Raw genomic sequence first — 12,191 nt, forward strand, 5'->3', positions numbered from 1 at the left:
CTCCTTAGTTTTGTCTTCCGTGCTTGCTCCCTGTCAAGCCCCCTGCCAGCTCTGTCCAAGCCCCAGTGCTCCCCTGGAAGGTACCAGTGGCAGCTGCAGTCCCTAGCACACTCCACGCCAGCAATCAGCAGCTCTGCAGGTCAGCAGGAAGGAGAGGGCAGCCTCAGCAAAAGACTCCCATCTTTGCTCTCAGCTATGGGCTCCACCAGGACGTGGGGCCTGGCTGGGCTCATGCCCTGTCCCGGTAGGAAAAAGGGGCAACTCCATGCCCCGGGGCTACCCACCAGACAGCCGTGAGTCAGACCTTGGCCCTGCTTCTACAGAGGTCAAGGCTGCAGTGTTGGGAGCCAGGCCCAACACTGATCCTCTGTAGGGCCAGGTATTCAGCCAGGCAAGGGCAGACAATGCACCGAGGACATCTAGAAACATATTGGTGTTGCTCACCCCATGCTCCTAACTGCCTCCTCCTACAGGCCACTCCTGCTTGGGGCTTCCTCCTCACCCCCTTCTATTACCACCTCCTTTGCCCTGGCACAGCCCACGGGCCCCAGATCTCCTGACCCTGGTGCCTGCAGCCAGCACAATTCCCAGCAGGAAGAGCACAAAAAGCCGCACCTTGCTTAGCACCAGCCTGGCAGAGGCTCCCAGGAAGCTGCCAAGCCCTGACAGGAAGCCAGCATGCCAAAAGTTTCCCAGCAGTTGTAAACAATTTTGGTGAAGTGCTGTTGTGCAATCCTGCTCTGCAGGGTGGATTGCAAGAGGCTGCTGAGGGAATGCTTTGTGCGGGGCGAGCTGTTCTCAGGAAAAGCCCGGGATGACTGCAGTGAGTTCGGGGTGAAGGAAAAGTCAGCACCAGAGATCCCAGAGACAAAACCAACAGACAGAAGCACCTTTGATCACGCCTTTTCCACAACTGACAGGGCATGACTGCAGCCATCTCCAAAATAGCTGTGTACTGGCACCCAGCACCATCACTGCCTTCCCTCCCTCCAGGCCCTCCCTGAGGGCCTGGCCTCAGGCAGAAGTCTCTGCCAGGGGAGGCCTGATGCATTTGTCAGTCCATCCCAGAGCTCAGCTACCCTGGTGGCTTCTCCCACCAGGAAAAATGAGAGCAACATAGAGAGCTGATTCTGCTCAGCTGAGGAGAGCTAAGCTGAATCCCTCCAGCCCATGGAGTGTCCCCAGAGCACCACACAGAACCAGGTGAGCCAAATGTTTATTGATACTCAGTTCTGCTGTCCACAGGGAAGCTAAAACACAGCCCTGAAAAAGCAGCACTGTTGTGCAGCCCCTGCTTAACCCATCAGACCTTTCCCAGGGGCTGGAACCAAGACCTAATCTCAGTCTCAGTCTGCCCAGCACTGGAATTGTCACACCCATCCCTGCTCTCCCGTGGCTCCTCCCAGCTAGACCTTCATTCTGCAGCGTGTCAGCAGCGGTGATCTGCTCCAACTGCCTCCATGACGTTCTTGAAGCCCTGCTCCCTAACCAGGGACACTGCGTGCTAGGACTGGGCTGGCACTGCTTGGGCACCAGCACACAGCTGTCCTGAGCTGTCCTAGGACCAGGGGCTCTCTGGGGACGTGCCTGGCCTCCACTCACCTCAGCAGCTCCTCCAGTTCCCGCTTCACTGCCCCCACCACTGGTGGCCCGTGGTACACGAGTGCTGTGTACAGCTGCACAAGTGAGGCTCCGGCACGGATCTTCTCCAGGGCATCCTGCCCACTGCTCACCCCACCCACGCCGATAATGGGCACCCGGCCTGTGGGCAGGGCGCAGGGTCAGGATGGCACAGGTAATGCTGGCATGTGTCCCCAAGCCCTGTTCTGCCATCACCTTGAGTGAGAGCGTACATCTCCCTGATGGTCTGTGTGGAGAGCTCCCGCAGGGGCTTCCCACTGAGGCCCCCAGGCTCCATGCGCTGCCTGCTCCGGAGGCTGCTGGGCCGGCTCACAGTGGTGTTGCTCACTATCAGCCCATCCACACCTAGCTGCAGGGGTAGTAGTGTGAGGACACAGCTTCCACAAGCAGCCCAACCTTCCTTTCCCCTCCTGCCAGGTCAAGGCCACCCAGCACACAACCCAGAAGCGTGCCTGGGGACAAAGCTGCCCCTCACTGCCTGGGTGACACACATGGGCACTCTGACCAACTCAGGACACCATCCCTACAGCAGCCAGAGAGCTGCAGGCATACCTGTCCTTCCAAGAGGTGACTTGCCAGGACCACCATGGTCCTGCCTCCGGTGGCCTCCCCTTCCTACTTCCTCACCTCACAGACAACACTGGCGATGTCCTGCTTGTCCTGTGCAGTGAGGTCAGGGGCAATCTTCACCAGCACGGCTGGCTTACGCTTGCAGGGCAGCAGGTCCCTCTCCACCAGCACCTGTTGGTGCACATGGCAGTGCATGGCAGGGAGAGGCCTCCTGCCCCAACTAGGAGCTATGGACACCCACTACCACAGGCAGTACAGAGACAGGCCCTGCTCCTCTACACGACACCAAAACCAGGAAAGGCACCCTTGGCACAGGGCCTAGAGCACACAGCAGGCACAGAACCCCAGCGATGCCTGAAGTTGTGGGGTGGATGGCTTGCTGCCTCTTGCAGGAGCAAGTAGAGGGCAACGCCTTACTGCTCCTGAGCCCTTTGCTGGGATACAGTGCCCTAGTACACCCCACAGCAGCAGCTAAGAGGGACATCTCAGGGGTCCTGCCCACCATGCGGGAAAGCCAGCCCCACTCCTCCCTGTGCTCAGGCAAATCCACTGGCTGCAGCAGTGCAGATACTGCCAAGAGATGGGAGGCATCCAGTGCTCTAGCTGTGCTTTGGGCTGGCTGGGGAGAGGCACCTACCTTGCTTAGCAGATCCCGCAGCTCAGCCTTGCCCTGCAGGCCCCGCAGCCCTGGGGTGTTTGGGCTGGACACGTTCACAACAAGGTAGTCAGCCAAAGGGCCCAGTGTCCGGACCCCAGCCACATAGTCAGCTGCAGCATCAGTAGAGCTCTTGTTCTTGCCCAGGTTGACTCCAAGAGGCATCCCAGCTGGAACCCAGACCCAGTTGAACCAGGGCAGCAGGACCAACCACCACCCAATGGCCAGAGCACCCGAAAAAGGAGATCCCAGGACCAGCTAAAGTTAAGATGAGGATATATAGCCCATATATTTCATGAGGATGGGCCTGGGACTGTCCTGCAACCACAGGAGCATTGCCACAGCCACTCCAGTCAGCACCTCCCAGCACAATAGCCTTCAGCCTGGCAGAGGTTGCCCTCAGGATCTGCCCAGCTGGGGTCCTCTTGGCTTTGGCTATGTTAGCAGACACATCCTGCCCAAAGCAGCAAGTGGAGCTTGATCCCAGAGAAAACAGCAGGAGAAATGTGCCTAGTCACAATGCCAGAGGTGAGACTACAGCCCCAAGAGTCTTGCTGTCTAAGTGTTCCTTGCTCCAGCTGAGGTGCTCCTGTGCCTGGATACTAGCATTACACACCAATCCTGGCATACAGGTATTTGGAAGATGCCCAAACCTACCCTGCAGACCCCAAGAGCAAAGGCTTACAAGCTTGTCTCACCACCAGTGAGCCTCATTTGTGTCTCCTGGCGGGCTCGCAGCCTGCGCTCCACCACGACATGGCCATGGCTGTTGAATCCATACCTGCACCAGCACAGAGGGGGTTCAAGGCTGGGTTATGTCTGCAAGCCCTGAACAGGACATGTGAGAAACATAAGGTAGATGTGTGGTCTCTGCAGCTTTGCTCAGCACATCCAACCAAAAGCCACCACAGCACCAAAGACGTGGGGCCACCCAAATATTCACCCTCCCTCACAGTGGGCAGACTGTAGGACATTGCAGAGCAGCTGCCCTCAGATCCCACCTGTTGATGACCGCCTCGTCCTCTGCCAGCCGGAAGACCCTGGGCTTGGGGTTCCCTTCCTGGGGCTTGGGTGTGACAGTCCCCACTTCCACGAAGCCAAAGCCCATCTTGTACAGCCCGTCCACAGCCTCACACTGCTTGTCGAAGCCAGCAGCCAGGCCCAACGGGTTGCGGAATCGCTGCCCGAGGACTCGCACCTCCTGCGGGGCTGGGGCTGGGTCAGAGCCCACAGACTCCAGGAACCATTCCAAGGCCTCGCTCCAGCCCCCCTCCCGCCAGACCCGGCCGCCTCCCCTGCCCTTTGGGGGTGTCTTTATGGGGTGCCTGCCCGAGGGTCCCTCGTCGCCCGCCACGGACTGCGAAAGGACCCAGCCGCCTGCGCAGCACGCCGGGCTCTGCGACCCACCCCCTACCCCTCTGTTCTGACCGCCCTTCCGACCTCCCCACTCCCCGCCCTGGACGCCGCGCTCCGCCGCGATTCCCCCTCCTCCTCCGCCCTCGAGACGCACCAGCGCGGGGCCGTCGGGACGGGTGGAGGGCAGCAGCCCGAGGGCGGCGGCGCGTAAAGCCAGGCCGTGGGCGGCCTCAGGAGGCAGCGCCCGGAGCGCGGGCATCACCGCCGCCGCGTAAAGCCGCTCGTCGCCTGCCGCCAGCGCCGATCCCAGAAGCAGCCCGCAGCCTCCCAGCGCCAGCGCCCGGAATCGTCCCTGCGCCAGGTCGCCAGCAGCTCATCAGTAACGATCCCCCGCCGGCAAGCACGCCCATCCCATTCCGTCCCGTTTCCTCCCACACAGCACACCGGCCCCGACCCCACACCACCCGTCCCTTCCTGCCCGCTCCAGCCGTAATCGCCTACGGCCAGCTGTCCCCAGGGTCCCATCAGCGGCCCCGCCAGGACGGCTTCTTACGCGCAGGGGCGCCGCCATCATGCTCAGCCCAAGACGCGAGGACACTTCCGGGGACCTCCTCTGTGATTGGCGGAGGCCGTACCCTTCCAGCCAATAGCGGCGCAGCAAAGGTGGCGACGAGAGGCCCAGCCCGCGCTTTATTGAACGAAGGGCAGCGGCGCGAGGCACGGGAAGCGGACAGGGAGGGAGGGAGGAAGGGAGGGAGGACGGACGGACGGACGGACGGACGGACGGCCAGGCAGCCACGACACGGCTGCAGTGTCACCAACAGGTACGTTACAGTCCCAGGATGCCTCGCCCGCCACTCGGGTAGGGTAAACAAGGTGCTGCAGCGGATCCCATCAGACCATTCTCCATGCCTCGCCCCCAGACCTCGATGGGCCATGGCCGCTCAGCACCCGGGAGGAAAGCTGCCGCATCAAAACCCCGAGGCAGCAGCAGAGCCTCTCTAGCTCTGCCCTCTGTGGGGCTAGTCACACACCCAATAGGCCCAGGCAGACATTGTTACCCTTCTGCAAACTGAAAACAGACTCCACTGAAAATACCATGAAGGCCAGTGAAGGCTCCCCAAGAGAAAGCAGTCATGGAGCCATCATGGAGGCAGCCAGGAACAGTGCTCAGAACATCAAGCACAGCTTCCCCATACAGCAACACAGACTGACAGAGGTTCTTCCCTGCCTCACTCCGACAACATTCCCCACAGTTCATCTCTTGGAGCAGCAAAGATCAGGAAAGTGGCAGCACTTGGTGTAAGTACAGTAGGAAGAGAGCTCAAAAAGAAGAGCATGTTCATTGGAGGTTAATACAGGAAACCAGTTTCAAAGGGAGTCTGTTTCGGAGAGAAGATATCACAGCTCCTTCCCCTCCTTCCTGCAGCCCAGGAAGTTTTACGTTTTCTTCTTCAGCTCCTCAAATCTCCGTGAAAGATCATCGAAGTCAATGTCTTCTGAGGCAGAAGAGTTGGTGCCAGCAGATGCTGTTGGCAGCGTGTCTGGCACAGATGGCAATTCAGGCAGTACAAAGTTATCAAAGGTATTAGGAGCTCCAGCTCTTGGTTTAGGAGAAGCTTCTGGCTTGGGCTCAGGCCCTGTTTATAAGAGAAGTATCACTGCACCTCACCACCAGCACACACTTGCCGGGCCAAACGGAGCCCACAAAGGAACAGTCACAGGCAGTACCAGTGGGTTTTTCTGAACAGCCCCTAATACCAAGGTTTTCCAAACCTCAACATACTCACCAGGCACTAGTGCAGCAGCATCCTTGTCAGAGTTAGGCTCATCAATCTGAAAAAGATTGATGAGTTACTCTCCGTTACTACAGCTCTGTCCCACCAGCACACAGGCAGAGCTCAGAGGCACAGCTCTGGCAGAGCAGTGCACACTCCTCCCCACCCCTAGCAGGCAGCCATGGCTTTGCAACAACCTGCCTCTCTTCCCAAGAAAAAGAGGCAGCTCTTCAGCTTTTCTCTCCCTCCTTGTCAACTAAAGCAGCTTCACTGACCATATTCTAGAACTGGATCAATTGAGCATATCCACTATCAGGTCTGAAACATTTATCAAGGCCACCAGTGGGAAAACACCGCCCCCTTCACCCACGTCATCACAGCTCCTTGCTGCATTTCTTCATAAACTACTGACAGGCCCTTGTGACTAGCAGCAGGGTATGAAATGACCCATCTCAGGTCTTGATCTGTCTGGGAAAAAGGCTCATGGCACACTCAGCTGTGCTCGTAAAACTTCTTATTCCCTGCATGCTGCAGCCCTCAACACCCATTCCTACCCAGTTCACCTGCACTGCTGCACCTGTGAGAACACAAAAGTGTCAGCACCCACAATGCTCAACTGTGCTCCTCCCTACTCAGGATAATGTAAAAACAAACAGCATGTCACCAAAAGCAGAGTGGGAGGCATGATGACAATCTGCAGCAACAAAACCAGAGACAAGCAAAGAAAGGGAAGTTTTCAGCCTCTGCTTTGTTGTCCTCAAGGACTGAGGAAAGTCTGTGAAAGAAGTCTTTAAACATACAGCATCTGGGTCAGCCAAAATTGTTATCCAGGCTGTTAATTAGTTCAAAAGCCATAATTAAACAGCCTCGAGGTGATAAACCCTTCACACTGCAAAAACCAGAATTTGTGGATTCTGCTTATTAACTGTTTAACACCACTTTAACAGAGCAGCAAGAGAAATCTTGGCTTTCCTTTGAGGCCAAAGCACAGAGCTGACTGAGGAACTTCTGTCATCTTTCCATTACGTGCACTTAAGTGATTTACTACAGCAGCAACTAACGCCAGCATCACCCCAAAAGCTCAAAAGGTTAGCAGCAGTATCCTTTACAAACATTTCCCTTCTCTGTGGCTACCACTGCACTCTGAGGATCCTTCTGCTGCCTGCAATGGCCATTCATCTCAGGCACTTACGGACTCGTATGTGGGTGGGTTTGCCGGAATTGGCGGTGGGTGGATGTTAGTGAAAGGCTGGTAGGTCCCCACTGGCAGGCCGCTGAAGTTCTCCTGTACAGAGAGATCAGTCATGCAGCAGTCTACTCATCTGAGACACCACATACCTACAGCTGCCATGGGAGTCACAGGAAGTAGAGTCTTGATAAATGCAGGCAAGTATTCAAGTGGATAAGAGTTTATGCTTACAAGGAAGAGATTCTCAAGTATTCAGACAGATGTAGTCACCTGGAGCAGGCAGACCCAGCTAACTGGACTGTGGGTTATGCTAAACAACCAGCACAAGTAAACATTTCATCTTTCGAGGCACGAGAAGTACCAGGCCAATAAAGGAAATATTCTGCCATTTCTGGCCCTGTGTGCAGTACTGCAGAATAGGAAGGAGGTTTCTGGCTCACACAAGGCTTTGAATTGCCCTCATTTGTCACACAACAGTGCCTCAAGGACCCAGAGCTGGCACAAGCTTTCAGCATGTTTATGCCTGGGCCAACAGCTAGCTGATGGTACTTGGCCCAGACTTTCCACAAAAAGTACTTCAGCACTACCGGGACCATATTAAAACTCAAAGCCATCCCACTATTCTGCTCTCCAGTCTACACAGATATCCTGTAAATTACTTAATTCAGAGAACAGAGGGGTTCTTTTCAGCTCCCACCTTCCACCCTTGCAACAAACCACCTGCAAGAGCCATTGGCTCAGTCTTCTCCCCTTGCAGGTCTGAAAGCAGGGCTCTTCTGCATTTTTCTATGCTATTCCCACCCCACAACACTCACCTGATTTCTTTGACTGAATCCTGGCACACTACCAGCCTACCAACTTCAAAGTGCAGCTCCAACTCCTGGACAAAAACCTGGCAGTCAGAAGACTGCCTCAGGAGTTAAGTCTGGACTCCTTTGTTCCCTGAAGGCAAAGAGGGCTGGCTGGAGAACAGGGGTAGGAACCTCCACAGTAGTCAAGATGCAACATTAAGCTTCAGCTGCACTGCCAACAGCCTCCATTCCATGCAGTCTCACTCCGAGAAGATGGCCTTCTGACACACTGAGCTATCAGGTACAGTCAGCAGGCACAGGGCTAAGCACCACAATAGGAGTCTTTCACAGAAAAAGGAAACACACAAAGCCCAGGAACTTACCGGTCCCTTTGGAGGTGGATAGGAGAAGGGTGGATTTGTTGTTGGCATGGGCATAGGCATCATCACAGGCATGGGTACTAACCCATCATGACCTATGATTGGGGCTGTAAATCCACCACCTCCGCCCCCTCCATGGCCACCCTTCTTCACATCATCCGTGAAGCCCACATCAATTAGATCTGCCTCTCCGCCTGCGGGGGCTTCAGCCTGGAAAGGGTGGAAGAATTCTGCTCACCAACACATCTCTGATCACTGCCCTCTGTACATATTAGATGCAGCATCTGTCAATGGACAAGATGGGAATACACAACAGGAACAGAATAGAGAGCAGCTACACAGTGGTATTTATGGGAAACAGAACAGGAACCAGGCTATAGTATGTGTAACTACTGCCACGTGCCATAGGAGTGTGTGAAGGAAGAAGGATCATGCTATGCTAGGCTGCCTAGAAGACACCAAAGCACAAGGACCACCCAGTTCATTGCAATGCCACATCCTGGGGCTCACTCACCATCACCACTGAGTCAGGCTCATAGGGAACATTGTAGTTTTTTGCAATCTCAATGAGGTATCTCTCCACCAGGATCTTGGGTGGTGCTTCCACGCTCAGCTTGTGCATCAGCTGGGACACAAGGGTGGAGAGACTTAGTAGGGCCAGGGCAATGCAGCACCCAACAGCTCTGTACCAGTGCCATCCCAGCCAGGGAGCAGCAGGCAGCCCTGGGGAGGCCCCTCCCCTAGTACAGCATGCTGCAGGCAGCCATAGGCCAGGGCTCTATTTGCTCTACCCTTCCCCATCCCCAACCAGCAGAGCAGGGCCTCCCTGCCTGGGGCCTTAGCACCATGCTCCAGTGCAGGTGGGCGCTGGCTGCACAGCACCTACTGTGCTCCAGAGTGACTGCAAGCATCAGCCACTAGCCACAGGCCCAAGGAGCAGCAAGCCTCCGCAGGCAGGCGTGGCTGCTCTGCCAGCTCCACCTGTTCTACCAGTTCCTTACCCTGTCGTTGACTGTCCCAATCTGGTTTGTCCGGCACAGCTTCCCATACTCCTTGCTGTACTTAGCACACAATTGATCAGCAACCTGCAGCAGGAGAGAAACTCTAGAACATGCACACCCCTGCTTTCTCCCACCTCAAACCACACATCCACTCAGCTCCCTCCCTCATTTTTTTCCACTGAGCACCCCAGTTCAGCAGCTGCAGCCACCTCAGATGCTCCATGGACATCTGGGTTCCATCTGCAGAGCCCATAAAATCCTCTGTTTTACTGATATAGAGACCCAGACAAGGGCTTCCATCAGCATCTGGCAGCATCACCCCCACCCTGCATGCGCAACATCCCTCAAGCAACCCTACTCACAATCTTCAACTCAGCCACTTCCGACTGGAGGCGTGGTGCAGCCCAAATCAGTGTCGATACTGCCTCTGCCAGGCCAGAGTCCAGCTCCCTATGACCAAAGAGAACAATTTGCTCTCCACCCCATGCACCCAGCCTTTGTTGCCCTCAATCCTATACACTGGGCTCCACAGTCTTCCCTACACGGGGAAGAAAAGGCCTCTGGAGAGACAAACACAGATGCCCTTTCTGTACCCCAGACCTGCCCCCAGCAGTGCCCCTTCCTGAGTCCAGGACCCTCTCAGCCAGAGCTTACTTCATGGATTGGATCAAGCCAAAGCGGGCGAGCAGCAGATCACAGTACAGCTCCAGGATCTCCATGGCCTCCACAAGGTAATCTTCACGGATGATGTGCTCCACACGAATCCTGGCACGTTCATCTTTTCCAGCTGCCAGGTAATCTGCAATCTCCTTCCTTGCCTTCTGGGCCAATTCAGCTGCAGCACACATCCCGAGCCCAGTCACTGTGCTGGCCTGGGCTGCTGCCTCCAGACCACTCACAAGTCCCCATCACACATAAAGCCACTACCAGCTTCTCTCCCCTGTCCAACCTCTGCAGCATGAGATACTCAGGCATGGTTTGGCATGTCCAGGTCTGAGCACACAACTCATGGGAGAAAGGAAAGTGAACTTTAGGCTGCTGGAAACACTCCCGCACCTACAATCTCCCTGCAGAGTTAACCAGGGTCACAGACCTGACCTGTGTCAGGGCTGGGCAGGTGGGGAGGGTCTCCCACAGCACCTAGTGAGTTCTCCACTGTGCTCTTAGCACACATAGCCCAAGAATGTTAGCTGTTACCTACCACCCCAAAAACTGCACTCCAACAGCTGCCAGGAAGGTGGGCAGAGGCCAGACTGTGGCCAGCCTGTTCTTCCAGCTCCTTGTGCACCAGGGCAGGTTGTAAGGCCTGGGTCCAGCAAGGAAGAGCAAAAAGCTACTCCATACTTGGCCCATGAAAGTACTCCAACTTCAGAAATACCTTCTCAAGTCTCCTGAGCCCCAAAAGCATCCTGGGTCCCACCTGCCCCGTTAATACTCACTCTTTTTTTTCTCCAGTAGTTTGAGGCGATTGATCACGAGGCGCAGGTTGACTCGCAAGCGCTCTGCCTTGAACCCAGAGCCCAACATGATAAACACTTTCTGTGGAGAAGAGAGATGGTCACTGGAACCAAGTCAGTCAGCACACCAGACACTGTTTTACTGGGGGGAGGCCAAAAAATTCCCCAAACAAACAAGCCCTGGTCTGCCAATCCCGAATCTAGTTATTTGTAAGTGACTGAACCTCGAGAGCTCATTATTTCCCTTCCACGTCATAACCCTGCACCTCACCAAGACCAATAGGATTAGCCTTAGAACTTCAAGGAAACTTCCTGAACATTTTTTAAAAAACCGCAAAAAGCCAACTGAAGAGCCAAGCCCACCTCTGTCTTATTGAAATATAAGTTATAAACCAGCTATATAATTAACTCGAGGGCGATTAGAAACTACGGTTGTAACAATGTCGTCATCAGAAGGAAAAAGTTGCCGTTTCACATTCCCCTAACTCTTCCGGCCTACTGAACATATGCTTAGTCTCCCAGGAACCAGTTCGACTTATTAACCCGACAGAAAGCAAACTCTAACAATATTTAATTACAGCATTCTGTTTGCCAAAAACCGTTCATCAAGGAAAAGCTTCTTTAAAAGACAGCACATAGACCTCTGTTTGCATCTCACCTCCCCATCCCTCCCTGCCGGCGGCGGCACTACCCAGAGCGGAGCGAGCCATGACCTGATCCGGCTGCGGGGACGGCCGCCAGCCACACCAGCCGCTCGGCGAGACTCGCCGTGTCTGGCCCAATGCCCAGGGACAGTTCGGACAGTGCGCAGGAGGCCCTGCATCAGCTCCACCAGAGCAGCTACACCTGAGGGCTGAGGGGAGAAATCCCTCTCCCTCCCCAACTAGGCACCGAGAGAACATCCCACAGCACGAGCGGACTCGTCCCAGGGGCGAGTCCCAGGGCTGCGGGAGACCCTGAGGCAGGGCTCCCCGTCACCTTCTCGGGCGCCGAGCGCTCCCCAAGGCCCCGCTCACCCGTCCCGCGGCCCGACTCACCACCCGCCGCTCCGCAGGTCCGTCACCCAAAATGGCGTACGGCGTCCGCGAGACTTCACTGCATGCGGAGTGATCCTCATAGCCGGCACTCTCCGTACCCAGTCTCCGGCACTCCTCGCACCCAGTCCGGGGCACAGTCGAGCTGGCGCGGCGGGCGCTGTCCCGGCCCGCTTCCGCAAGTGCGCCCGTGGCGCAACGGCGGCCGGGCAGAGACGGGCACGGTCTGGGAGAGCGGTGCAGAGGGACTACATGGCCCGGCGGACGGATCCTGTGCGTGCCCAAGTGGTGCCACGCCTGATAGGCGCCCGCCGGTGCCCGCCCCCGGCGCGGCAGTTC

At 56.1% G+C, this 12,191-nt stretch overlaps 2 protein-coding genes across 3 annotated transcripts; both read right to left on the minus strand.

Annotated features, from left to right (window-relative positions):
- Positions 1-1,289: 1,289 nt before the first annotated feature.
- DHODH (dihydroorotate dehydrogenase (quinone)) lies at positions 1,290-4,657 on the minus strand. The gene is made up of 8 exons (XM_068203320.1): positions 4,377-4,657; positions 3,868-4,067; positions 3,565-3,647; positions 2,849-3,036; positions 2,269-2,382; positions 1,837-1,990; positions 1,603-1,762; positions 1,290-1,484 (listed from the first exon to the last, which is right to left on the minus strand). The coding sequence occupies exons 1-8, from the start codon at positions 4,479-4,481 to the stop codon at positions 1,430-1,432; spliced, it is 1,059 nt and encodes a 352-aa protein (XP_068059421.1). The 5' UTR covers positions 4,482-4,657; the 3' UTR covers positions 1,290-1,429.
- An 889-nt stretch (positions 4,658-5,546) lies between these two features.
- IST1 (IST1 factor associated with ESCRT-III) lies at positions 5,547-12,179 on the minus strand. Of its 2 annotated transcripts, XM_068203318.1 has the most exons (10): positions 11,856-12,179; positions 10,801-10,900; positions 10,016-10,196; positions 9,724-9,811; positions 9,362-9,445; positions 8,875-8,985; positions 8,364-8,570; positions 7,193-7,285; positions 6,013-6,058; positions 5,547-5,862 (listed from the first exon to the last, which is right to left on the minus strand). In XM_068203318.1, the coding sequence occupies exons 2-10, from the start codon at positions 10,886-10,888 to the stop codon at positions 5,663-5,665; spliced, it is 1,098 nt and encodes a 365-aa protein (XP_068059419.1). In that variant the 5' UTR covers positions 10,889-10,900; positions 11,856-12,179; the 3' UTR covers positions 5,547-5,662. The 2 variants fall into 2 exon arrangements, with proteins under 2 accessions (XP_068059419.1, XP_068059420.1); XM_068203319.1 differs by lacking the exons at positions 7,193-7,285; positions 11,856-12,179.
- Positions 12,180-12,191: the final 12 nt, after the last annotated feature.

The sequence above is a fragment of the Anomalospiza imberbis genome, chromosome 12 (assembly GCF_031753505.1).
Source record: "Anomalospiza imberbis isolate Cuckoo-Finch-1a 21T00152 chromosome 12, ASM3175350v1, whole genome shotgun sequence".
In the NCBI taxonomy this organism is placed as follows: domain Eukaryota; kingdom Metazoa; phylum Chordata; class Aves; order Passeriformes; family Viduidae; genus Anomalospiza; species Anomalospiza imberbis.